General features: G+C 40.8%; 3 protein-coding genes across 4 annotated transcripts in view; 2 read left to right on the plus strand and 1 right to left on the minus strand.

Moving 5' to 3' along the window:
• Positions 1-219: 219 nt before the first annotated feature.
• mxd3 (MAX dimerization protein 3) lies at positions 220-5,260 on the minus strand. Its single transcript, XM_031319545.2, has 6 exons — positions 5,024-5,260; positions 4,294-4,396; positions 4,140-4,169; positions 3,862-3,976; positions 3,173-3,338; positions 220-1,523 (listed from the first exon to the last, which is right to left on the minus strand). The coding sequence occupies exons 1-6, from the start codon at positions 5,091-5,093 to the stop codon at positions 1,402-1,404; spliced, it is 606 nt and encodes a 201-aa protein (XP_031175405.1). The 5' UTR covers positions 5,094-5,260; the 3' UTR covers positions 220-1,401.
• An 896-nt stretch (positions 5,261-6,156) lies between these two features.
• fam193b (family with sequence similarity 193 member B) lies at positions 6,157-17,704 on the plus strand. Of its 2 annotated transcripts, none has more exons than XM_031319590.2 (10): positions 6,157-6,526; positions 7,876-8,154; positions 9,480-9,666; positions 12,632-12,850; positions 13,337-13,751; positions 13,856-14,039; positions 14,177-14,410; positions 15,519-16,545; positions 16,668-16,743; positions 16,876-17,704. In XM_031319590.2, exons 1-10 carry the CDS (start codon positions 6,362-6,364, stop codon positions 16,970-16,972), a joined length of 2,883 nt encoding a protein of 960 aa, XP_031175450.1. In that variant the 5' UTR covers positions 6,157-6,361; the 3' UTR covers positions 16,973-17,704. The 2 variants fall into 2 exon arrangements, with proteins under 2 accessions (XP_031175450.1, XP_031175449.1); XM_031319589.2 differs by having other exon boundaries at positions 6,159-6,526; positions 15,519-16,569.
• Positions 17,705-18,745: 1,041 nt separating this feature from the next.
• Positions 18,746-24,719, plus strand: part of LOC116064395 (probable ATP-dependent RNA helicase DDX41) — an 11,483-nt gene continuing 5,509 nt past the window's right edge. The window contains exons 1-10 of the mRNA XM_031319585.2: positions 18,746-18,974; positions 19,809-19,904; positions 20,162-20,312; positions 23,233-23,307; positions 23,426-23,486; positions 23,572-23,708; positions 23,826-23,898; positions 23,994-24,147; positions 24,352-24,488; positions 24,704-24,719. The exon at positions 24,704-24,719 is cut by the window's right edge and continues 147 nt beyond it. Of these exons, the coding sequence (XP_031175445.1) occupies positions 18,948-18,974; positions 19,809-19,904; positions 20,162-20,312; positions 23,233-23,307; positions 23,426-23,486; positions 23,572-23,708; positions 23,826-23,898; positions 23,994-24,147; positions 24,352-24,488; positions 24,704-24,719 (927 nt within the window). The 5' untranslated portion in view covers positions 18,746-18,947. The remainder of the gene's footprint in view (positions 18,975-19,808; positions 19,905-20,161; positions 20,313-23,232; positions 23,308-23,425; positions 23,487-23,571; positions 23,709-23,825; positions 23,899-23,993; positions 24,148-24,351; positions 24,489-24,703) is intronic.

A 24,719-nucleotide genomic window follows, 5' to 3' on the forward strand; every position in this document is an offset into this window, starting at 1 on the left:
GCTTTTTTTCTCATCAATTACCACAAAACTTTACCTCTAAATAATATTCAAATAAAACAGGGAAACGTCTAGTCCCAACGGTAAACAAAAACAACCGGTGAAGAGGGGTCACACACAGGCAATACTTTGTTTTACGGGTCACAAGAAAAAACAAGTTGGGAACTGGTGAGTTTCATCATTGTAAACCAGTAGGTCTAGTAAAAATCAAGACACTGCACATAAATATAGAAAATATTCATTCAATAAAAAAAAAGCTTACACCAGTACAAAAATGCTACATTATATTACTGGGCGGAGAGACCGATGAATGCATACATACTAATTAAAGGTAATAAGGCTTGCATATATAAAAGTGAATGGAAAAAGCACCTTCAGTTATTAAATATATAGCAATGAATATAATACTTGTATTACAGCATAAATTACCTGCCTAACTGATTCATTTGTTGCATGCATAATTTACATTTCTATTGACAAATGCACAAGCAATGAAGTGTAATGTTGTGATAATGAACACTTCTATGCATACCAGTTAATATTAGCAGTGAATAAAATGTGTCTGTCATTATACCTCTCTCCATAATACAGGCATCAAACTTCTTGCACTTGATCACAGACTGAATTGTGTACACATACACCAAATGAATATTTGCCACAGTTACTAAAATGCCAGATATCAATGTGCAAATATGACCATTCTATTTGTTTACGGCTTTCATTTTTGATATACCCATAATCTTTTTGAGACAAAAGAAGTGCAACGTGTGGACGTTTTGTGCAACAGAAGAGAAATACATGACTGAACTTACATAATAGGACAATAATACAAATATAGCACATATTAATGTATAAGTGCATGCTACACATGACATTACTGAAATATGAAATTAGTGCTAAATAGCTGTATGGAATACTGGACCAAATCTGATTTAAGGCAGAATTCAGTATATACATAGTGTAGTAAAGAATAAGTTAAGAGGTTTGAATAAAAGCACTTATTTGGATTTTAAAAAGCCCTTAAAGACGAATGAATAAGCCCTTAAAAGATAAATGAGTGGAACAGTTTGAGAAGTTACAGACACAGCGTGGCTTATGAAATAAATGCCATTAATGGTTGATGCCAGAAATATATATGCGTAATGTCCTCACAGCCCAGTGTTTTTAACTGCTATTCAGTGCAAATGGAGCCAGCTCATTCATAACATTATCGTTTAGCTTGTAGTCTGACATATTTTGAAGAGAATGTCAAAAGTTACTCCTTCTGTAAAACGAAACGGAAATGTGTTCAGTTGTACGGTAACATTTTTCTCCATTATCCCTCTTCCTCTGTTGGCTTGTTTTTGGAATGTTTTTCTTGTCTTCCTGACTGTCATTAAACGAGTTAACGTAGGTGTACTGCTGTCATAGCCAGGCTTTGTCCATGCTGGAGTAACAGTGGTCTGCATCAGTGTGCGTCATGCTCAGTCGTCCGTCAGAGTCCACACAGTCGAACACGATGCTTTCCACGTCAACCTCCACATCCTCTGTAATGTCACCAGCCAAAGATCAAATACATTAGCGGACGGAAACATGAGAAAATATCACAATATTCCCCATTTTACACATTGTGATATGTAAAATGGGGCAATCATAGAATTATCAAATGAGTGTTATAATGCATTACAACAGACAGACAAAACTCTTCAGAAGTGTAAAATAAAACTATAAAATATTTCCTTTTTTGCTGGAACTTCCAATTCCCATTCAGTCCAGAATTACAGTGGTTTGAGTGTGACAGAATAATGGATCAAAAATAACCAGAGGTTGTACTTACTGAAACAAAACCTATAATCACTAGTGCTGGGTACCGAATTCAATCCTTTTTAGGCACTGACTCTAATGTATCGAGTATTGAAAAATTCCCCCGTCATTCAATGCCCAATTTCAATACCTAAGGAGTAAATCTCATCAGCGTCAGTGAGCCAATAAGCATGCAGCCTGCTGCTACCAAGATCTAATAATGTTGGTGATTGGCTGTCTACGTTACACGTCATAGAGGCATGCAGGAAAAACTCGTTACGTTACGCACAGAGATGTGGCTCAAGTAGTAGGAGCTGAAAAATAAATAAAATGCTTTGTGCCGTAATGTTCTAATTTCTTTTTGTTTTATAAAATTGGTATAGAAAAACTTTTTTTTGAATGATACTCAGCCCTAGTCAGTCCCTCCAGAAAAACGTGATTATGCCATCGCATAATTAAATGCATAATCAGCCAAACTCCGCATATTTATGCGGGGGGCGCATTTTTTCAAATACGCTGCACTTTCGCCGCATAAATTGCCGATTTCCGCGCAAAATATGCGGAACTTGCATGATTTCACAATCCCCACATTTTCGTTGCAAAAAAGTCACATATCTTAGCCGAAAGTTGAAAAATGTTGCGTTTTCTTCACACAAGAGCAGCCATTTCCCCCTGTTGCCATGGGAACGTTATGAAGTGACGTAATTACGCGATGTGAACATCATCGAAAAGCTGCTGCAAACCCCGCGATGAAGCCATGATGAAACCGCAGCTTTTGCAAGTTCCCGCAATTTCATTGCATAAAAATCCCACATATTCCATCGCAGTTTTTAAGAAAACGTGCCGCATAATCAAGGCTTTTTGCCCGCAACAATCACAAAAAAAACTCCGCATTTTTCTGGAAGGACTGCCTAGTAATCATACTGTCGCGTAAGTTTGTCACTTTTTTAAAGTTTTTGTCACTTTTTGTCACTATTTTTCGACCTGTTCTTGCCTTCCTTCCTTCCTTTTTTCCTCCGTCTTCTTTTTTCTCCAAGTTTGTGTTGCTTTTTTCAAAGTTTGTCTTCCTTCTTTCTACTGTGTTTTTTTAAGTTTTTGATACTATTTTCCACGTATTCTTGCCTTACTTTCTTCTTCCCACCGACTTTTTCCAAGTTCTTACGTTTCATTTTTAAAAGTTTTTGTTGCCTTTTTTTCATTAGCATTTAAATGTTTTTTTCAGTTACATGGCTGTTGTTTGGTAAATCTATCGCTGGTCTTATACTTGGCTTAAAAACACAATTCAAATGGGGTACATTATTGAAAAATGTTTGAGAACCACTGCTACAGAGCAAGGCTAGGCAATACTGTGACTGCACCTAGGTCAGACCCTTCTTGTGTGTGACTGACGTACCTCTGTCCGAGTCCGACCTCTCAGACGACATAGTCGACCCCTGACTGTCATTCCTCATCCTCTCTGTGCCTCTCTGCAGCTGCTCCAGCCGAACCCGCAGCTCTCTCTGCTCCCAGCGCAGGCGGCCCTTCAGCTGCTCTGCACGCTCATCCTGCTCCTGCAGCTTCTGAAATGAGAAAGCAGAGAGACACACAAGTGAGCAGTGGATGGAAAAAAGTAGACCACGTTTTAGACGGGATAAGCAATTTGAGATCCCCGGGCACTATTAGCAAAATGCACGCTAACGTAGAGCTGGGCAATATATCGATATTATATCGAGATCTGAGACTAGATATCGTCTTAGATTTTGGATATCGTAATATCGTATTATGGCATAAGTGTTGTCTTTTCCTGGTATTATAGGCTGCATTACAGTAAAATGATGTCATTTTCTGAACTTACCAGACTGTTCTATTATTTGCCTTTACACATTTAGTCCTGAAATCCACATTACTGATGATTATTTATCAAAAATCTCATTGTGTAAATATTTTGTGAAAGCACCAATACTACATCAACACTACAATATCGTTGCAGTATCGATATCGAGGTATTTGGTCAAAGATATCGTGATATTTGATTTTCTCCATATCGCCCAGCCCTACGCTAATGGCAGTGCTGCTCTTAACCAGGACTGTTGTTGTGTCTACCTTTATGTGAAGTTGGGCTCGCCTCAGCAGGTTGAGTGTGGTGTTCCTCATTGAGTCAGATGACAGAGGGACTTGCATTTTGAGCTGCTCCAGGCAGTGTCTCAGCTGAGCTCGTCTACAAAGCACAACAAGCAACAACAGAATCTGTTAGTCAATGCAAGTGGAAACAGGGTGTTTAAGCTTGATGCTTCCTCCTTCTCTTTGGCCACCATCAAAAGTGTCTTTTTCTTTGATAGACAAAATCTGATATTGTTTATTATGACAAAAATATTCCTTACCTGTTTTTTTCCAGCTCGTTGTGAACTGACCTGCAGTTACAGAAAGAGATTTTGTTTAGCCATGAAATGCATTCATGACAAAAACCGGTTCTTAGCAATGACAGCTTGTGTGACCACACCCTCTTGTCGGTTGTGTGTTATGCAATGTATTTACCTACTGCCACCAACAGCAGATATCTTTTTGCTCTTCTGTTTGCTTCTCTTGTCAGAGTGATCTGGACTGAGAGGCAGGACTAAAGCATATCCATGTTCTGCCTCTGTGCAGGAAAAATACATCACAGCTGTATAAGAAAATAATCTGAAATTCAATGGCAGCAATGTTAAAAACAATATAAAGACTTCCTATTATTAACGTTAGTGAACCATAGTGCTACAAATGTACATATATACCATTTTATTATCTCTTCCTAAGTTGTAAGATGAGGAGGACAAAAGCAATCGACTGCTGTCATCAGCTGGACGCTTTGTTTTTTGGCGCCATCACACACCACCTATTGTAAAATTACTCTCTGTAGCCTCACAAGCAGAAATACACAACACAATGTGTAAACGATGAATGAATAGTATAGCTTTTCCTGTCTCACTTTTATTCACTGTACTGAGCGTTCACCGCCGCTCAGATTCATTTTCAAATTGGACCAGATTGGCGCCTTTGAGTACAATGATGTGACCGATATGTAGGTCACTGAGTCAATGGGAAAGATCGCATAACTTACAAACACGTTCTAGCAAGAATCTTGATGATTTCTCGAACCATCGAATTGCGTTACGTATCTATATTGTGTTTTGCGTGCAAAGTTACAGTCGCTTGATTGTGAATTCTGTTGTTTGAACAATAACCAACTTCCTCCTCTGTAGACTGACAGTTATCATAAAACACCAACCTCGGTCTCTTCTCTCCAGAAACTCAGCAGCCCGAAGAAGCACCTGAATGTTGCAAACGTTTCCGTCCATTATTACGTTTGTTAAAATAAAACAACCGCGGGTAAGCAACCTACAGTGGTGTAAGCGTCAGTAGCCTGAAGTAGATGGAGCTGTGTCTGCTGTCTCTGTGTGCTTACGTCCTCAATCCACAGAGCCCCAACACTGACGCTGCATTCACGTGTTCCACGTAAGCTCGGACATTTGAAACTACAATCGTAATTACGATCCAGCGGGCACCAAGTTGCTCGGATATAATTACAAAAAGGACCACCTAATTGGCATGTGTTGCTTTATTTTTTGAAAAAAAAGAGAGCACTCATACAGGTGACATATTCATTTAAAAAAGTGTGACAATAACAAGAAAGACTATTAAGAAACGGTCTAGATGTTTTAACGTCATATATCACTGCCAAGTCAAGATTCACTTTCCCTCTCGTATTATAATGGCTCCACGCCTTTCTCTTAATACATCCATGGTCCGTGTATGGGTCGTTTAGGCATATTAGCCTACAAGGCCAATATTTCTGAAAGCATTTGAAGGCATCGACAGCCAAGCCCCCATCCCCTCCTCATGTTCTCTTCTCAAGTATCTTTATTTTTTCAAACATGTACTATTTTGGCTAACTATATTTACTTGTGCTAGACTGATATTGGCATGTGCTTGTGCATATTTGCCTCTATTATATGAAATCATAAACAGTCGCATGTGAGCTAAAGTTGTACAAAGATGCATTAAGTTACATAGTTTGATATTTATACACTTATGTTTTATCTTATTCTCCCCCTCTACCGATGTCTGAAAAACATACATTTACCTCAACTACAGCCTACATCGATCTCATTTTAAGTCTATAACAATATATTGTTTACATTATACACTAAATCATATAATATGATTTGGACATATCATTATCATAAAATGATATGCTCAATAAATATGTTTAAACACTAAAACAATCGTTTGAATAGCTAGTTTAAGCGGAAGGATGTGTGTAATTGTCTTTTCATACACAGAAGAAGTGGGAGGAGAGGATTGCCCTTACTAAATATGGCGGTGTCTGGCTTCACTGCCTGTGTCAGCTTTCAGTTGTATTCTCCTTATGGGAGTGAAGCCTCTTTGCCAGTAGTATCTTTAACCTATGAACCCCTGAGTGTGCCAGTCCTCCGCCATATTGACTGTTGTCTTGACTGGAGGAGATAGAGAACATTTTGAGGTCCGGGAAGAAACGAAAGTGTGCTGTCCAAATCATCGAAACTGGTGCAAACTTGACCAAAGCGTATTATAAACCCCCCCCGTAATGGCAAGGAAGAAAAGCAAGCAGCAAGGGGTCGCCCAGAAGGAGCTTGCGCCTGGACAGCAGACCGTAACGTTGCCGAAGAGCCCAGTCTCTCCCGGCGATGCAGCTGACGGTGGCGGGGGAGATGCTGGGCTGGATAGGCTGGCCACTACCAGGGCGAACCAGGTAGGTTAGCTAGCAGCAAGCCAATCGCTGCTTTTAAAATAGGCTAGCTAGCTTCTGAGCTAGCACCTCTCTGCTAATCCAAGCATCCCCCATTGTGCTTTTATTTAATGTAACGTTAGTTAGATCCTGCAGAGGTGAAGTTATATATGCATCCGCTGTCTGATTGAAAGCTATTGTAATCAGTACTCGTAGGTGTTGAGGTCTCACGTCGTTTGATATGTTAATTAAATAAATAATACGCTCAACTTAGCGAGCAGACTCGTCTACTACAGGCGGCGTTGAGGCAGTGTGGCTAGCATTGCAGCCCATCTCCTCTGACGGACAGGTGACATTGTGCCTCGGACAGGTCGTCCCATTTCCAGCGTTTACAACTCTTCATCCGCCCAGCTAACCTTAGCCAGAAAGCTAGCCGGGCTACCATAATCAGTTAGCGTGCTGCAAACGTGCTTACTGCCTGCACTTGAACCCATCCACAGGAACCACTCAGCCAACAGTAGCTAGCTAGCTCAAAAGCTGCTAGCTAGCTAATTAGCTGAAAGAGATAACTGATTCGTAATAGGGCTAGCTAACTCCCAAACATGGTTCGAGTTGTTTTTTCGACTCTATACTGTTGTTGTTTTTTGCTGTACCGCACTACTTTATCGGAGTGTGACAAGAACTTATGTCAAAAGTTTCAATGCATGCAGTTATCAGCCAGTGATGCCTAACGTTAGCAAAATCAAAGTCAGTAACGTTAGCTAAACTGAGGGTAAACACTAACCTCAAAAAGAGAATATGGTACGCTGCAGGCTGGACCACTGTCGCCTCAGCAACCAGCTAACCTTACATCTGACCTCTGAGCCTTACCACATGCTTTGCTTTTGCTTGGATTACATTTTATACCAAATGTGTAAGATGCCTGTCTAGACACGTCTCATAACAAGAAATATTTCATTTTTAGGCAGATTTGTGTTGTACGTTGTAATTTTGAATAACCTGGTTATCTCTAAAAGGTAATATCTATCACTATAATATACAATGCGGTATCCAGAAAATACTGGGAAACATCTAGCTGTGTCTATAACACATAACTGTTTTAGAGAGTTTGATTTAACATTTCATCTGGAGGACACCTTTGTATTAGACTGAATTTGTTTTAGCTAATTGTACATAATAAACTGTAAACTGAGTGTATATGCACAAATATAATTATAGATATGTCTGTTTGATTGCCTACTATGTTTAGTTGGCATTGTCAAATATTGTAAAGACATCTGACCTAATAGACCCTAGTTTAGACCTTTCTTCTAGTGTTTAACTGGTAATCACAGGCTAATACTTGACCTCCTTTATACTCTTTCTCTACCTAGCCTATGCACACCTGCTGCCTCCTGTGCCACCGAGAATTTAAGGACTGGGGAGCAAACTCTGTGAACGGACTCCCTGGGGGCCATGGGACCAAGCTGGCTGATGCAGTGCCTGCGCTCTCCCAGGCCTTATTGCGGGAGGCACCAGGGCGTAAGCTTGCTGATGCAGTGCCCTCGCTGTCTCAGTCCCTGCTTGGTGAGGTGCCTCTGTGGATATGTCAGAGCTGCTGCAAGAGTGTGGAAGAGGAGGAGAGGCGGAGCACCCAGGAGCAACCCACGCCGGTAAATAAAAGAATGATGATGAAGAATGATTTGGGTTATATGTGTGGATCCTTTTCGCAACTTCTTTTTACTACGTTTTAGTTAAACTGTGTTGTCTCTGTCGACTGAGGTAATGTCATCTTTATTTACCGCACAAGGCATTGCATTTGCGTGTGCTTACTCACTGAACAAATCTGCCTGTCTACATGTAGTCTACTTTTTGCCTCTTCAGAAGTAACTTATTTTGTAATAGTGTTTCTGTGGCATATGTACGGCAGCGGCAGCTATTAACATTGCTTTCTTAGTTGTATTTACATAAATACTTTACATGAAATGCAAATTTTGAAGACTTCTTTATCATCCTTAAGCTTGACTGCAGATTAACATGGTGCTCAAGATGTTTTGTTGATATTGGCTTAAACTTGCAAATATTCAAAATAGCAAAAAAGGAACAGAAGGAGGGATTTTTGAACAGTCCCCTGCAGAGGTTTGTTTTTTGGTTACTCATGATTGATTAATGCATTGTTATACATACATATATATATGTATTTTTTATTTATGAAATTCACACAAAAAAAAACCAAAACAAACAAATAGACAGGACAGAGTAGAACAAAATAAAACAAACAAACTGCCAGCTCATATAAGGCATGTCAATCTGTACAATGACTGAAACACAAGTGGATTGAGGGTCAGAAATGAGTTTGTGGAACCAAGACCAAGTGAGGTCAAGGAAAGACCAAGGCCAAAGCTAAAAAAATGAAATCCTGGAGGATCAAAGTACAATGCCATACAGTACAGTACAATACAGTCGGATACAATTAGTTCCCAGGTTGACACCTCTCCCTCCTAATATGTTCAATAAAGGGTCCCCAGATCTTAGGAAACTTGGGGTGGGCATTGGACAGAGTATACCAAATTTCTTCAAGGTATATCCAAGAAACCATGTCATTTAGCGATTTTTAAAGCAAGGAGGGGAAACTTATTTCCACTCTCTCAGGATGACCCTCTTTGCTATGACCATACCAAACAGTAGAGCTTGTTGTAACCTGATATCTCAGAGAGACCATCAAAGATTAGTTGTCTGCTATGTCGCTGTACAAATAAAAAATGTCATCCCAGAAACTCTTGAGCTTGGGGCAAGACCAGAAAAGATGACCTAGGGTCCCGTCACCCGACTTGCACTTACCACTGATTAATGCATTTTTTAAAGATGTTTCTGCTTGTCTTGTCACCCTCCCTTGAATGTATTACAAGATAATATTGGTAGTTACTTGGTGCCAACATCTAAGCCTATTTAGACAGCCCTGTGATTAACCAGTTGGGTTTTCTTTTCTTTTATTCAGCTACCATTGTCACACTCTTCCTCCTGCAAGTCCCAGAGCTGTGGGAATGGTTACCCGGAGCAAAGTACTGTGGATTGGGACCCGAGTTCCTTCCTGTCAGCCCACAAACTGTCAGGTCTCTGGAACTCTGCCCACACCAACGGAGGGGAACACTGCAATCACAACACTTCTTCACACTCACAACAAGGTCTGTCCTCAAAGGGTAAAACACAGCTCCAGAAAACATTTAATGACAGTGACAGTAATTGCTGAAAACATCACAAACCTAAATTTCACGCTGTGTTGCGAGTTTCAGTTTTGTGAAATGGACAAAGCCTTTGTTACAGATGGCTTGTTACCTTACAACTAGAGCTGGGCAATATATCGATATTATATCGATATCGTGATATGAGACTAGATATCGTCTTCGATTTTGGATATCGTAATATGGCATAAGTGTTGTCTTTTCCTGGTTTTAAAGGCTGCATTACAGTAAAGTGATGTCATTTTCTGAACTTACCAGACTGTTCTAGCTGTTCTATTATTTGCCTTTACCCACTTAGTCATTATATCCACATTACTGATGATTATTTATCAAAAATCTCATTGTGTAAATATTTTGTGAAAGCACCAATAGTCAACACTACAATATCGTTGCGGTATCAATATCGAGGTACTTGGTTAAAAATATCGTGATATTTGATTTTCTCCATATTGCCCAGCCCTACTTACAACCTAAGCAATAAATGTGTGATACGTTTTTGACCACTTTTTCAGGTGTTGTCTATTACTTCTAAGAAGAGCTGTACTTCCTGAGGTGCATAGCGCTCAGTATAAAAGGTAGAAAAATTATTTAAGATAAGCTTGTGGTCAAAAACTACCAAATGCATTCGGATGATGGGAGATACATTTTAAAATAACAGACTTTCCAGTGAAGGTGATTTGACTAAATCAGAGAATATGACTCCTTGTAATTAATTTAATTTAATCCTCATCGGAGAACAGTTTACTGTTTTTGTGTAGATATGGAAGTGTCCATCATACTAATCAATTCTGCCAAGATCTTAAGAGCTACATAAACTACAGAACTAAGCTTTTATTGCATGCCTGGACAGTGTTTCTTTTCGGATTTTTTTTTTTTTTTTTTTTTTTTTTTTAGCAGTGGGGGGGTTAGGCTTAACGAAAAGTTTGCTGATCCCAGACTCCCCACCGGCTGGCAACCAGCCTGCTGTGACCGCAGCGCAGGGGTTTGCACTTGCTGAATTCAAGTTGCTACAGCAGCTATCTGGAGGTCCGTCTCCAGAGCTGCCGCCTGCTCTCCTCCCAGTGAAGTAGTCTCCTAGTGGCAGGAAGTGAGGCAGAATGGGACGCGGGGTGCGCTAGCTAGCTAAATGTATTCATCAAATTCAGTGCCCCATGTTGCTATTTTCCAAGATACCGTAGCTGTCTTATTTTGCGGGTCCCACATGAGTGCGGTCTCAATAGGAACCCAGCCGTCAAGGCTTTCGTCCCCGTTTGTCACTCTGCCTGAAGAGAAATGGTTGTACTTTCGCTGTTTATTTGGTTGTCATGACTTTGCCTCCTGTCACTGCTCCAGTTGCTCACCCTCAAAGTGGAAAGAGAGCATACGACCGTTTGTTTGAGTTCAGTGGAGCGTACAGCTCTGCAGAGTCGCGTAATTCTGAAAATTCTGAAGCAGTGGCGGCAATAAATGTATAAACCGAAACACAGCTGGACTTACGGGCCAATATAACGAAGACTCAAAAATGGACCCTCGAAAACCCTCTGTCATGGAGTGGTGAAAAGTGATCATCTTTCACACGCATTGTAATTTGTTTCTTGAAATATTTCAATGCGCAAACCTCCTCCAATGAAATTCTGATATGGTGCATTATGATTCCTGACTTTTCATGATGGATATTATAATTATTTCCCAGTAAGGCTGGTCATGAAGAATGGGAAAAAAAGTGGAAATCAAAAATTGAGATACACTAAGAAGTTTTAAATTGAAATTGAACCATGGCGTATCTTAACCCTTTTTTTTCAACAAATAGTATTACAGTAAACATATTTATTTCTTTGTCATTTGACTGTTCAGTGGTTTCATAGGACTGTATTACAAACCAACTCAGATGCACTACCTAGCTATATCATTTACTAGCCATAAGAGGAGAACTGAATGTGAAAGTGAGACACTGTTTTATTCCTGTTTCTTGGCTCCAATCAAACCACTTTGTAGAGGCTAGCTGGTGCGTAACCGTGGTTGTATTTCTAGTTTAGCAAATACTCCAACGGGTTATGATGCAAAATTGCATTTAAACTAGTGTAAGTGAAAGTAGTTACACATGATGGCATATGCGCTCAGTGAGTGAAGCTGTGCCCTTCTGCATGGTCAAAGTTACATTCGAAATGGTTAATTTAATTTGAGAAAGTTTGTTGATGTTTGCTGGTAACCAATTGTGTGTTTCAACTAGAAGTAATATCAAACATATTTGTCTCAAGTTGGATGTACTTCATTACATACTATTGCACAAGTTTAGGTGGGTTTTATTTAAGTGACTTGTATCAACTTCTACTGGCAGAAGAGAATCACTTTTATACAACAGAAATCGTATGTTAAATAATTCAAATGTTGTAGTCCTACTTCCTCATTTTTATTTTGGTTAGCATGAAGTGGTTTTATCCTTAGGGCTTAACAATGTCTTTCAATGCTGGTTTCTTTCTCATAGCAGTGAGAAAAGATCACAGGTTCGACAGGTAAACTGTCGAAAGATGCCTCCAAAGAGCATGGAATTATTTTTACGAAACATAAACCACAGTCCAAAAAGTCAGTGTTGAATTACCTTAATCTCAGCACCTGGAAACTGTTAAGTCAAGGGCATTGATCAAAGCTCTCAAACTCTCTGAGACGTTATGGTTCTTTTGTGATATGGAGAGTAAAAATCCTCCAATTTCCCCCCTAAATCTTTACACTTTTTGTAGGACATTTTAACATCATATACCAACAAATGAATTGGTAAATACTTTTTGAAAAGTTGTTCTTTAACCAAGCTTGAGTGTTGGCAAAGTTTTTTAAAAGCATGGCTCTAATCAATACGAGTATTTTGCGTTATTGTAACCGTTGTCTTAAATCGATCAATTCCCTTTCAAATTCATTCCTTTTTCATCTGTAGGTTTAACACCGGGATCAGTCTGTCATGAGAAAAGAGGTCTTCATGAAGCGCCTGGGAAATCTGCTAAAACATCGGTGACCAAAGTCTGTCCCTACAGTCACCCATCCTCCCAGAATTCCAGTGGATCTTCTGCTGGGAACCCCCTGTCTACCTCAGCAGACCTTTGTAAGACCACTCCCAAGCACTTCAAGACCATGTGCCGTCGACCGACGCCACCAGGTATTATTTCCTGTGACTCTTAGGGTTCAATGGCATTTTATGAAATCGGAACCCAGTATAGAATTCACTTATCAAGCTTAATGTTTAAAAGATCTCATTGAATCTGCAGTGTTTAGGTAATAGGAATATGTACAGAGATAATATATGAAATGTTGAACTTAAAAATGCATCTGACAAATTTCAGTAATAAGTGTAGTTTACTCACTTTGTTATTTTTCTTTTCTTTTTTAAAAGAGTAACTTACTGTTATTGACACCGCCATTTAAACAAGATTTACTATATTGCACAGATCTTGTTGTAATTGCATTAATGGTAATTGGCCTACTCATTTGAGGTAGTGTGTGTGTATATAGACGTAATCAGGTAATGAGGAAATCCCATTAAATAAACTTGCGGACCAGAACACAAACTGATGCACTATGTAAAAAGATGATTCAGTGTTTGTGATCTTGAAGTCGTTTTTTTTTCATGTTTTCCACTGTCCAGGTGAAGCCTTCCACCCCAGCGACCACCATCAACACACAGACTTGTCGGTACCCCCCAACAGTCCCACTGGCCTGTCTTCCCAGCATTCCTCCCTCCTGCCCCCAAAGCCAAACTCTGGGCAGCACGCCCATGTAACCTCCTCGTCTGGCACCGGTGTGGCAGCCCACTCTCCCTTCCCCCCGCTGGTCCCAAACCTCCACGGCCCTACAGCCAAACACAATTCTCCCGGTCCAGACAGCCCAACATCTGTCCATAAGCCCAGCCCGTGCAAAAACTCCCACATTCCTGCCGTGAACACACAACACAGCAAACTGGGCACGTCTATCATGGGCTGTAACCACCCTTGTAATGGACACAGTGCGGGAACAGTGGCCACTTCAAATGTGGGGGGGCATCTGACAGCTGGGGTCTGCAGGTTAGTAATACTATCTCAGCATTGTTTTGAGTTTTCGTGAAATTGAGAAACCATTTCTGTAGCTGTGTTGATTCAAAATACAACTGCCTTCTGATGGTTTGAAGGGACCAGGCATGTAAGGGGCACAAAATGACTAATGGGACGTTGTGCCACCCGTCGTCTGAGCTGGAGGAGGGGGAGGATGAAGATAGCAGCTCTGAGAGGAGCTCCTGCGCCTCCTCTTCCACCAACCAGAAGGACGGCAAGTACTGCGACTGCTGCTACTGCGAGTTCTTTGGACACAATGCGGTACTTTGAAACTTTTTGTTCCTCTGCTCTTTCTTTCTAAGTAGTAATTAAGAGTTCCCTTTGCTATTACATACGTGTTAAACATTAAACACCAATGCTAACATGAAAATATTTTGTTATATATTATTTGGTCACAGCCTCCAGCTGCACCGACCAGCCGTAACTACGCTGAGATCCGAGAGAAGCTCCGCTCACGTCTGACCCGGCGTAAAGAGGAGCTGCCTCAGCGTCAAGATTCAGATCTGACGGTGACTGGTGCCATCGACAACCGGGACGTAGATGAACTGCTAGACTTCATAAACAGTTCTGAGCCCAAACCTGTCAACAGTGCCAAGGCCGCCAAAAGGGCCCGGCACAAACAAAAGAAGAAGGTGTGAAACAATGCGTTTGAATGTTTGATTGATTTTTCATTTTCATTTGAATATGTTTGATCTAATGTATAGGGCTGGGTATTGGTTTTAAGATTTTGACACCAGTACCTATACAATAATTAAGACCGACCAAAACCTTATTTGATACGCTACTTAGTAATATTAACATGTATTCTTCAAAACCTTTTTTCATTTAACAAAAGAAGCCATAGTAATAATAAGTGTTGTCTAAACCCAAGCGCCCCTCTACAAGAATTTACCCAAATAGAGTAAAATTGCCAAAATTTAGATTTAAAGTTCTAATCGATTTCAGTCCAAACAGCTGTATACACATTCGGTTTGCATAGCTTTAACTTAGTCTGGCTTACCAGATGTGCAGTGCTGGGATACAGCCTGACATCCCTTCTGCTATCTATTTTTGCAAAATCACGGTTGCTGCATCCGGGACTTGGCGCTGCCCAGGATGATTGTGATAGGCTTAAAGAAGTAATAACAAGCCAAAGCGGGGTTTTTTTGTTTGTTTTTTTTCCTATCCCAGAATAGATAAGTGGTGCAGCCAGACCTCACCCTAGCACTGACACAGCGCAGAGGAGATAGGTCAATAACTCAATACAGCTCTATTATGGCATTAATAGAGTGAACAGTAAACAATGAGGCTGATATCACTGAGATTAAATAACAAACGGTAACAGTGGATTACATAAATGTATAATTTCCTATTAGTCCCTCATGTGTAGGTAGACTATTTGAATCCTGTTTGGAAATGAAGACTACTATATAGAGAGGTAATTGCATAATGTATATTCAGTGAATGGCTATTGCTAAAACAATTACGATAATTACCAAAAAGAGGGGTTTGATTTAATGTAAATCTTATGGATTATACTTTAAAACCAGGAACTAATTTAATTTAAGAATAAGTAAACAAGATTAAAAGTCTGACCAGACATTTTGATGCCAAATTTCAGTAGTTTTGATAATCATGCTACAGATACGTTTTGGTCAATACCAAAAAGAAAGTATCGAGGTTTGATAATTATTAATATATAATCTTCATTTTGTGTGTGTATCTGTTCACACTCTTAAGCCTGTACCATTTCTGTTTCAGGAAAAAGCTCAGCAGGGCATGGGTGCTGCAGGCAGTGACCCCCACTCCAATCTATCTGAGCCTGTCGACGACGAGCCCATCCCCGATGGTCCAGAAGCCAGTCGGTTGCTCGATTGGCCTCAGCTGGAGCTTGAGCGCGTCAACAGTTTCCTCACCAGTCGGCTCGAAGAGATTAAGAACACCATCAAAGACTCAATCCGGGCCTCGTTTAGCATGTACGACCTCAATCTGGATGTTAATGACTTCCCAAAGAAGGCAGCCACGTTGGAGGGCAACCATTTACTGTCCCATCTCAATGGTTCCTCTGACCTGCAGCAGATAGACCTTGACTTGGCCCCTCTTTCACTGGGAACCTTTAAGAGCCACCTGGACCTGGTAAATGGATGGGAGGACACGACCGCCGTCTCGTCCCCTAATACCATCAGCACGGCATCGGGGCTCACTGCTGGGTCCAAGGACATCCAGCGGTTGCACACTACCCCCAGTCTCTCAAAGCTCATAAGGGTTCGGTCCCCAGAAAGATGCACTTCCACTGGATCTGACAGTTTGCCACAGGTGCCAGCCCACGCTACAGCTAAATCGAATGAGGATGCCCCTGATCCCAAGAACACAACAGTTGGGAACGGTGGTGCAAAGTCTAAGAAGAATAAAAAGCAGCAGCAAAGACAGGAGCAATCTGTGTCCGAGCAAAATTCCAACAAACCAACCAAAGCTGCCTCCGGGAATGACGCACAGAAAGGCAACGAGTGTAGAGAACCATCTTCTAACGGCTCAAAATCTGGGAACAAACAGCCCCAGCACTCTGCAGACAATCAGAGAAATGGGCCCAAGAAAGCTGAGGAGGGCAGATCGTCTAAACATGCAACAAATGGTGGCCTCTCAAATTCACAAAGAGGGAAAGGTGACGCAGAAACACGAGGAGGTCGATCTGAGCAGGATTTAGAAAGCAAAGCTCATCCCACTGTTCCAGCAAATGGGCAGCAACAGCAGCAAGCCAAGGGGAAAAATAAGAAGAACAAGAACAAGGGTGAAAAATCCAGCAGTGCTATTGGTACAATAAACTATCTTTGCCACCGTGTGCAAAATTTTAATTGTTTCTTAATTTGTAATGTATTTAGCTAATGTCTAATCTTTATCCATATTCCCTAGATGATGTATTTCTCCCTAAAGATGTGGATCCAACAGAAATGGATGAGATTGATCGGGAAGTGGAATACTTCAAAAGGTAGGCGTAACATAGCAGTGTATCAGGATACTTAAAAAAACAAACTTTGAGCTAAACTGTTGTATTGATTACCCTTAAACTAAGCATTATTTCTTCCTCCTCTTCCTGTTTGTCTGTCTTTGTTCCCTCTAGGTTTTGTCTTGATTCTGCAAAACAAACTCGCCAGAAGGTAGCAGTGAATTGGTCTAACTTCAGCCTCAAAAAGGTTCCTTCCAATGCAGCTCAATAACTTGGACGAATACCAGAAAAACAACCACACACCACAAACTCTTTCAGTAGAGCCCCATTTGGCCTGAGGCCTTCTCTCATTCCCTATTTTCTTCTCTTCCTTACTAAGCCAAGGGACCCTGGTTCAAAAATCATACTCTCCATTCAGAGGACTGAAACATAACTTGTGGCTGACAAGCCAGGGATCATTGTCAAGGCCAGCTCTACCCTTTGCTATTATCGCAATGTCCACTAAATGAGAGGTGCAAAAATGGAAAAAAGTCTTTTGAATCCACTGCATCCATGTGCTTACGTATGTAGTATGTAAACAATTACCTTATATGAAATAAATGTTTTTATCACAAATCTGAGACATTTTAACGTTGTTAAACTTCTGAATTCCAATCAGTTCAATTTGGTGCTTACTACACATTACATTCTGCATTGCCAGTTTCCCGCTCACTACACCAATCTCAGTAGACACCTGAGACAATTTGTCTTATACTGTACAACTGACAAAAAGGAGCACAAGACAACATTTTGACCTAATTTTAGAGAAAAACACTCCTCTGCAGGGGGCAATGGTGGCAACAATTGCACTGTTTTTACACAAAAACACTGCAGTGCATTCAGCAGTTGTTGATAGTTTTTAATTGGAATACTTTTCTTAATTATGATCATCAAATGATTTAGTAATCAGTGGTTGAAACTGAAATGACAGGCACTTGATTACCCACCTTGTACACTGTTTATTTGTATGAAATTATGTTTTTTAAAAACATGAATTTTTTACAGTTAAGTACACCAACAACGCTAATAGAACCTATTGGGAAAATATATATTTACTGGCTCGCAGGATGCATCCAATGAAGTACCAATGCAAATACGTCCCCACGCATGACCCCTAGAACAGAAACCTCTAAATACTGTCCCCCAGTCCTGTACTGGGCAAAGTTAAATGCATATGTTGCTTCAATGTCAATCCTCCCTTGGTGTTAATCTTGAACAATTATATATTTTATAGTGATATACAATATACACTCTGCCATCTGTAGATGAAAGTCCTTTACCGCGGTTTTCTCACTCTTAAACTGTTCTTTTAACCCCCTATATCCCAGCAGTGACAGGTACACCAGTGTGCAATGTTCATTTTAACATTGGAACCATCACACATTGTTTGGCACAGTTAATGTCGATGCTTGTACATATTGAGTGATTATTTTGGGCCCTTTTGAGCCTTTTCATGCATTTCTGGGGGTTGTGTGTGTGTGTGTGTGAGATATATTTTCAATCCTACTACTCTTTTCCCTGTACTGTGACCTTGGTGGCACCCTGTACCTCAGCTAGCCTATCTTAGTCCAAGTCTTCTTCATCTTTTGATTGGAAATACCACTGAAGAGTTGATACATTTTGGACAAGAGCCTTGAGATTTACACCAGTACCCATGTTTTTAGTTGATGGCATTCATTGAGGTGGATACTTTCTTTCCTGAATCTGTGCTGAGATTTAGTTTTCATATAACATCTCTGATGCTTCCCAGGTTATATTCAATTAGAGAAGATTATCTTAATGTTTCGAATGTAGATTTATACTATATCAACAATAGCCAAGTGTATGTTGGCTTGTTTTCTTCTTTTTTTTTAAATTCACTTTTGATACTGTGAAAAAAATCTTTCGTTCAGAAAGATTAAAAACAATACAGTTTTGACAAAAAAATAAAGTGTGGTGTTTGCTTTCTAAGTTTTATCTATTTGGTTTGGTTTCCATGATATACAGTTTGCACGAGCTGCGTTCTCGAAGACCGGACTGTCGCTTTGAAATGCAGCGTCTCGCTAAGGTTTGACCCTTCCAGCGTTCCGTACAGTATCAAAGCTAGCTGTGTTGTGAAAACATGTGTATTAGCTAGGTCTATGTATTGAATTGTGGGTAGCGTATTTGCTCAACAACGTTGTGGCTTTAGCTAGTACATAGAGAACGTTACTGTATTCATAAATAAAATGGAAACCGAAAATCGACCCCAAAAGGTAAGTTAGCTAGCTAGCTAAGCGTATACTATCGTTCACGGTATTGAGGTTACACTAGCTAATGTTAGCTAACCCTAGCTAAGGTTAGCTAGCTAGTCAGCCTTAACGTTAGGGTCTTTAACTCTCATTCCATGCATACAGTGATCTATTCACAGTTAAACTCATTGGAACAGGCCAATATAGAGAGTTGAAATGTTTGAATAATATGACATTTTATATGAATGTAATGTAGCTAAACCGTGTTCGGTAAAACTCCACGGTCAACTAACGTTAGCCATAATAATGCAGTACGTAATGGTGATGTTTGTATTAACCTGAAAGTCTACTACGAACATAACTAGCTAGCTAACGTTACCTGCATTTCTATTAGCGTTAAATATAAAAGTGCTTGAGTTCATTCATAACATTCTGAGGTTGAACGCAGAGCAGCTAAAAAACGGCGCGATGGCCTTTAAATTATAACGTTAGGCTAACGTTAAGTGTGGACATAATTATGCTTTTGGTAATCAATGTGAAGTTTGGAGACTTGAGGAGTCATGTGACGCTTCGTCCCTTCTCATTGTCATGATGAGACTATTCACATAACTTGTTTGTTTGAACATCTAATATATCTGTGTCAAAATCCTGTTGCCATACTGTTCAAATATATATCCAGGTGGCACTTGCCAATGATGTCGGCATATACAGATTAATCACATCCGATATCTGTATGATATTATATTATATTGTGTTAATCTTCAGTACCATTGCATGTTTGATCTGCGTATAAAACATCAGTCTGTTTTTGCAGAAGATAAACCAAGAGATAATACTACTGATAATGTGTTTGTACAGAGATCCCATGGGGAGGATGAAAGGTCTGGCTCAGAAGGATCAGAGGATGACGATTATGTTCCTTACGTTCCAGTCAAAATAAGAAAACATCAAATGGTAAGTTATTGTGCACTGTCCTGTTTTGACACTTTAGAAGTTAGTAAGGATACGCCAATCCGATCCATAACATAGATTTGTCTTGAGGAAGCTAACATTCAGATTACTGTTACAGTTGTATATGTAGATTTTTTTATTTTTTTATATATAAATACAATTGTATTTTCATTTTCCAAATGCATACCAACATCACATTCCGTTGCCACATATTCAAATTCAATTTTTTATTTTTATTTTTTTAAACGTGTAACACACAGATACAGAAGATGTTACGTCTGCGAGGAAAGGCAGTGGACGAGGAGCAGAAGGACAGTGGGGAGGAGCAGAGAGATGAGGACGAGGGTCTTGGTCCACGCTCCAACGTCAGTCTCCTTGACCAGCATCAGCACCTCAAAGAAAAAGCAGAAGGTATCCAGTTTAAGCAGAACCCACTCTGGATTATGATCAGTGTTGTAATGTAACGAAGTACAAATGCTTTGCTGCTGTACTTAAGTAGAATTTTCACTTATCTGTATTTTACTTCGTTATTTATATTTCTGTAAAACTTTTACTCCACTACATTTCCTAAATAAAATGTTAACTTTTACTCCATTATATTTCCCCTAAGCATCTTAGTTACTCGTTACTACAAAATAAAATCTGAAGAAATTTGTTACACTGGAAAAAAACAGGTTTGGCGAATCATTGCTCCTAAACTGCCAAGATAACGCACCCTCCATCCCAGTTGGTGACCTAATGCCTGTTTGTTGCCAAGCGGCAAAAAAAAAAAACATAGGCCAAAACTAAAGAAGAAGCGAAGGAAGTATAATGACTGATAGTGTCATGGAAGCACCTGGTCAGAATCAGAATCAGAAAGGGCTTTATTGCCAAGTACGTTGCACATACGAGGAATTTGTCATGGTGTTGTTGGAGCATGTCACACATACAAATATAAGAAGGATAAAAAGATATAAACAATATAAGTATAAACATATACACACAGTACGTATTAATAACGATAAAATAAATTTAAATAAATAGTAAAATAAGTTAAACAGTAGTGAAAAGGGACGCTACAGCAGAGTAGGTACAGTGGCATGAGGAGCCAGAGGTGGGGTGTGGAGAGAGTCAGGATGGATTCCGAGCCTTGTTTAGAAGGCTAGTGGCGGAGGGGAAAAAACTGTTTATGTGGCGTGAGGTTTTGGTCCTGATGGACCTCATCCTCCTGCCAGAGGGGAGTGGCTCAAAGAGCTTGTGTCCGGGGTGGGAGGGGTCAGCCACAATCTTTCCAGCACGCTTCAGAGTCCTGGTGGCGTATAGGTCCTGGAGCGGCGGCAGATTGCAGCCAATCACCTTCTCAGCTGACCGAATGACACGCTGCAGCCTGCCCTTGTCCTTGGCAGTGGCAGCAGCGTACCAGATGGTGATGGAGGATGTGAGGATGGACTCAATGATGGCTGTGTAGAAGTGCACCATCATTGTCTTTGGCAGGTTGAATTTCTTCAGCTGCCGCAGGAAGTACATCCTCTGTTGTGCTTTCTTGACGAGGGAGCTGATGTTCAGCTCCCACTTGAGGTCCTGGGAGATGGTAGGAAGCGGAAAGACTCCACAGTGTCAATTGTGGAGCCACAGAGGGTGATGGGGGCAGGTGAGGCTGGGTTCTTTCTGAAGTCCACAACCATCTCCACTGTCTTTAGAGCATTAAGCTCTAGATTGTTTTGATTGCACCAGGTCACCAGGTGGTCAGCCTCCCACCTGTAGGCGGACTCGTCTCCATCAGAGATGAGTCCGATGAGGGAGGTTTCGTCTTCAAACTTCAGAAGCTTGACGGACTGGTGACTGGAGGTGCAGCTGTTGGTGTACAGGGAGAAGAGCAGAGGAGAAAGAACGCAGCCCTGGGGGGATCCGGTGCTGATGGTCTGTGAGTCGGAGACGTGTTTCCCCAGCTTCACATGCTGCTTCCTGTCAGACAGGAAGTCAGTGATCCACCTGCAGGTGGAGTCAGGCACACCAAGCTGGAAGAATTTCTGCTGAAGCAGAGCCGGGATGATGGTATTGAAGGCAGAGCTGAAGTCCACAAACAGGATCCTGGCGTAGGTTCCTGCGGAGTCCAGGTGCCGGAGGATGTAGTGGAGGGCCAGGTTGACTGCATCGTCTACAGTGGCTGTAGCTGTAGGGAGGTGTCGTGGGGGATGGTGTCAGGACTGTCCTTTTGTCTTTCAAATCGACAGTAGAACTCGTTCAGGTCATTGGCTAGGTGTCGGTCATTGAAGGAGTGGGGGGTTTTAGGCTTGAAGTTGGTGATCTGCCTAAGTCCTTTCCAGACAGTCGCAGAGTCATTAGCTGAGAACTGGCGTTGGAGCTTCTCAGAGTACCGATGTTTAGCCTCCTTCACTGCCTTGCTAAATTTGTACTTTGACTCTTTAAATCTGTCTTTGTCCCCACTCCTGAACGCCTCTTCCTTAGCCAGCCTTAACCTTCTGAGTTTGGCTGGTGCAGGTTTGGTGCAGGCTCTGCCGCCATGGAAACAGATGATGACCACCCCGACAACAGTGGTGATGAAGATAACGTTACACACCTTTGGCCATAAAGTTCATAATCAAAGTTTTTTTTTTTACTTCTAATGCTTAAGTACATTTAATATCAGAAAATTACTTTTGATACTTAAGTGCAGTACATTTTAAATACATTAAAGGTCCCATGACATGGTGCTTTTTGGATGCTTTTATATAGGCCTCAGTGGTCCCCTAATACTGTATCTGAAGTCTCTTTCCCGAAATTCAGCCTTGGTGCAGAATTACAGCCACTAGAGCCAGTCCCACAATGAGCTTTACTTAGGATGTGCCATTTCTGTGTCTGTAGCTTTAAATGCTATTGATGAGGAGAGAGAGGGGGGGGGGGTGGGCCAAATTCTCTGGGTGGGCAAAGCAGAGAAAGGGGAGGTAACCTTTCCCCTTATGACGTCATAAGGAGCAAGATTCCAGATCGGCCCATCTGAGCTTTCATTTTCTCAAAGGCAGAGCAGGATACCCAGAACTCGGTTTACACCTATTGCCATTTCTAGCCACTGGAGGAACATCTCATATTAATGTTGAAAAATCTCATAAAGTGAAATGTTCATGCCATGGGATCTTTTAAGACTTTTATTCAAGTAATATTCTAAAAGGAGACTTTAACTTCTCCCTAAGTCATTTTCTGGTAAGATACTTGTACTTTTACTCAAGTATTGCTTTCAAGTACTTTATACAAGACTGATTATGATTGGTGTTGTTATTATCATACTGCTCATTAGATATTACCATATTAGGTCAGTGATATCTCACCTGCTGTATGTTTTTGCATATTACAGCCCGTAAGGAGTCCGCCAAGGAGAAGCAGCTGAAAGAGGAAGAGAAGATTCTTGAGAGCGTTGCAGAGGGCAGAGGTAAAACAACAATGCTGTCAAGAATTATTAATCAGATTTACCTTGATAAACTAACAGTTTGTGGAGAATGTTCTAAACTTGAAAACAAATTTTAATCTTTTGATCTGTCCTCAATCAGCTCTAATGTCCGTAAAAGAAATGGCCAAAGGTATCATATATGATGATCCCATAAAAACAAGGTAAGTTCTTGATCAGTATATTCTATTTCTTTTTTCTATTTACTTTTATTATATACTTTTCATTTAACCTGGATGTTCTTTATAGCTGGAAGGCACCGCGCTACATCCTGAATATGCCAAAGACCCGACATGAGCGCGTCAGGAAGAAGTTTCACATCCTTGTTGATGGAGACGGAATCCCTCCTCCAATCAAAAGTTTCAGGGAGATGAAGCTTCCACCAGGTTACAACACACTCCCTCTCTGCCACACATGAAAAACACATTGTGTGCCTGTGCGAGGCCTTCAGTGGTCCCACGTGATTAACAACTGGCAAACAAATCTGTTTGTTGTTTTTGCAGCAATCCTAAAAGGTTTGAAAAAGAAGGGAATTGTGCATCCCACGCCAATTCAAATTCAAGGAATCCCTACAGTGTAAGTACAGTAAATGGACATATGCTATACAACCAGACTGTGAGTTATGTTAAGTACGTGTAAACGGTTCATGAATTGACAGTGTTTGTCTGTAGTCTGTCAGGTCGAGACATGATTGGCATAGCCTTCACTGGTTCTGGAAAGACTTTGGTCTTCACTCTGCCAATCACCATGTTTGCGCTGGAGCAGGAGAAAAGGCTGCCTTTCTTTAAGAGAGAGGGACCATATGGACTCATCATCTGTCCTTCAGTAAGACACACACGACAAACCCACTTCATTGATGATGCAGCTTGAAATACAGCATAAAGCCTGATTGGTGGTTCCAAAAATAAACGCAGCATTTCTTACTGTTTGCACTTCAGACAGATTGCATTTACTGTGAGCAACTTTTCTTTTTTGTGTGTGTGTGCAGCTAAGCATATTTGATTTGAATACCTTTTCCTTTCACTCCAGCGAGAGTTGGCGAGGCAGACTCACGGCATCATCGAGTACTACTGCAAGCTGCTGGAGGAGGAAGGAGCTCCTCAGCTGCGCACTGCCCTCTGCATCGGAGGAATGTCTGTCAAGGATCAGATGGAGGTAGTAAAACAGTAAGTAAGACTGAAGATTCGTCTGAAAGAAGTTTCGGTCTTGAATTCAGAACTTCAGTTTGAACTACTGCCACGCCAAAAAAAATGCACAATGCAGCCACATTAAATCACTCAGGGCGGAACAAACATTTACCATGGCCATCTCAGAACCTAGGCACTAATAAAATTGTATTGTATTTTAAAAATACTGAATCTGTACCTCCTCTTGGTTATAGTGGTGTCCACATGATG

This window comes from Sander lucioperca, chromosome 1, assembly GCF_008315115.2.
Source record: "Sander lucioperca isolate FBNREF2018 chromosome 1, SLUC_FBN_1.2, whole genome shotgun sequence".
In the NCBI taxonomy this organism is placed as follows: Eukaryota; Metazoa; Chordata; class Actinopteri; order Perciformes; family Percidae; genus Sander; species Sander lucioperca.

What these genes read in the sequence shown, in the direction of transcription:
- mxd3 (XM_031319545.2), bottom strand. Translation starts at nt 5,093, where the DNA reads ATGGACGGAAACGTTTGCAACATTCAGGTGCTTCTTCGGGCTGCTGAG. An exon ending in TCTGCTGTTGGTGGCAGTAG is followed by an intron (nt 4,170 to 4,293) that starts GTAAATACATTG and finishes CTGTAACTGCAG; the next exon opens with GTCAGTTCACAACGAGCTGG. An exon ending in AACGAGCTGGAAAAAAACAG is followed by an intron (nt 3,977 to 4,139) that starts GTAAGGAATATT and finishes TGTGCTTTGTAG; the next exon opens with ACGAGCTCAGCTGAGACACT.
- fam193b (XM_031319589.2), top strand. Translation starts at nt 6,362, where the DNA reads ATGGCAAGGAAGAAAAGCAAGCAGCAAGGGGTCGCCCAGAAGGAGCTT. An exon ending in CTGACAGCTGGGGTCTGCAG is followed by an intron (nt 13,752 to 13,855) that starts GTTAGTAATACT and finishes GATGGTTTGAAG; the next exon opens with GGACCAGGCATGTAAGGGGC. An exon ending in AAAATCCAGCAGTGCTATTG is followed by an intron (nt 16,570 to 16,667) that starts GTACAATAAACT and finishes CATATTCCCTAG; the next exon opens with ATGATGTATTTCTCCCTAAA.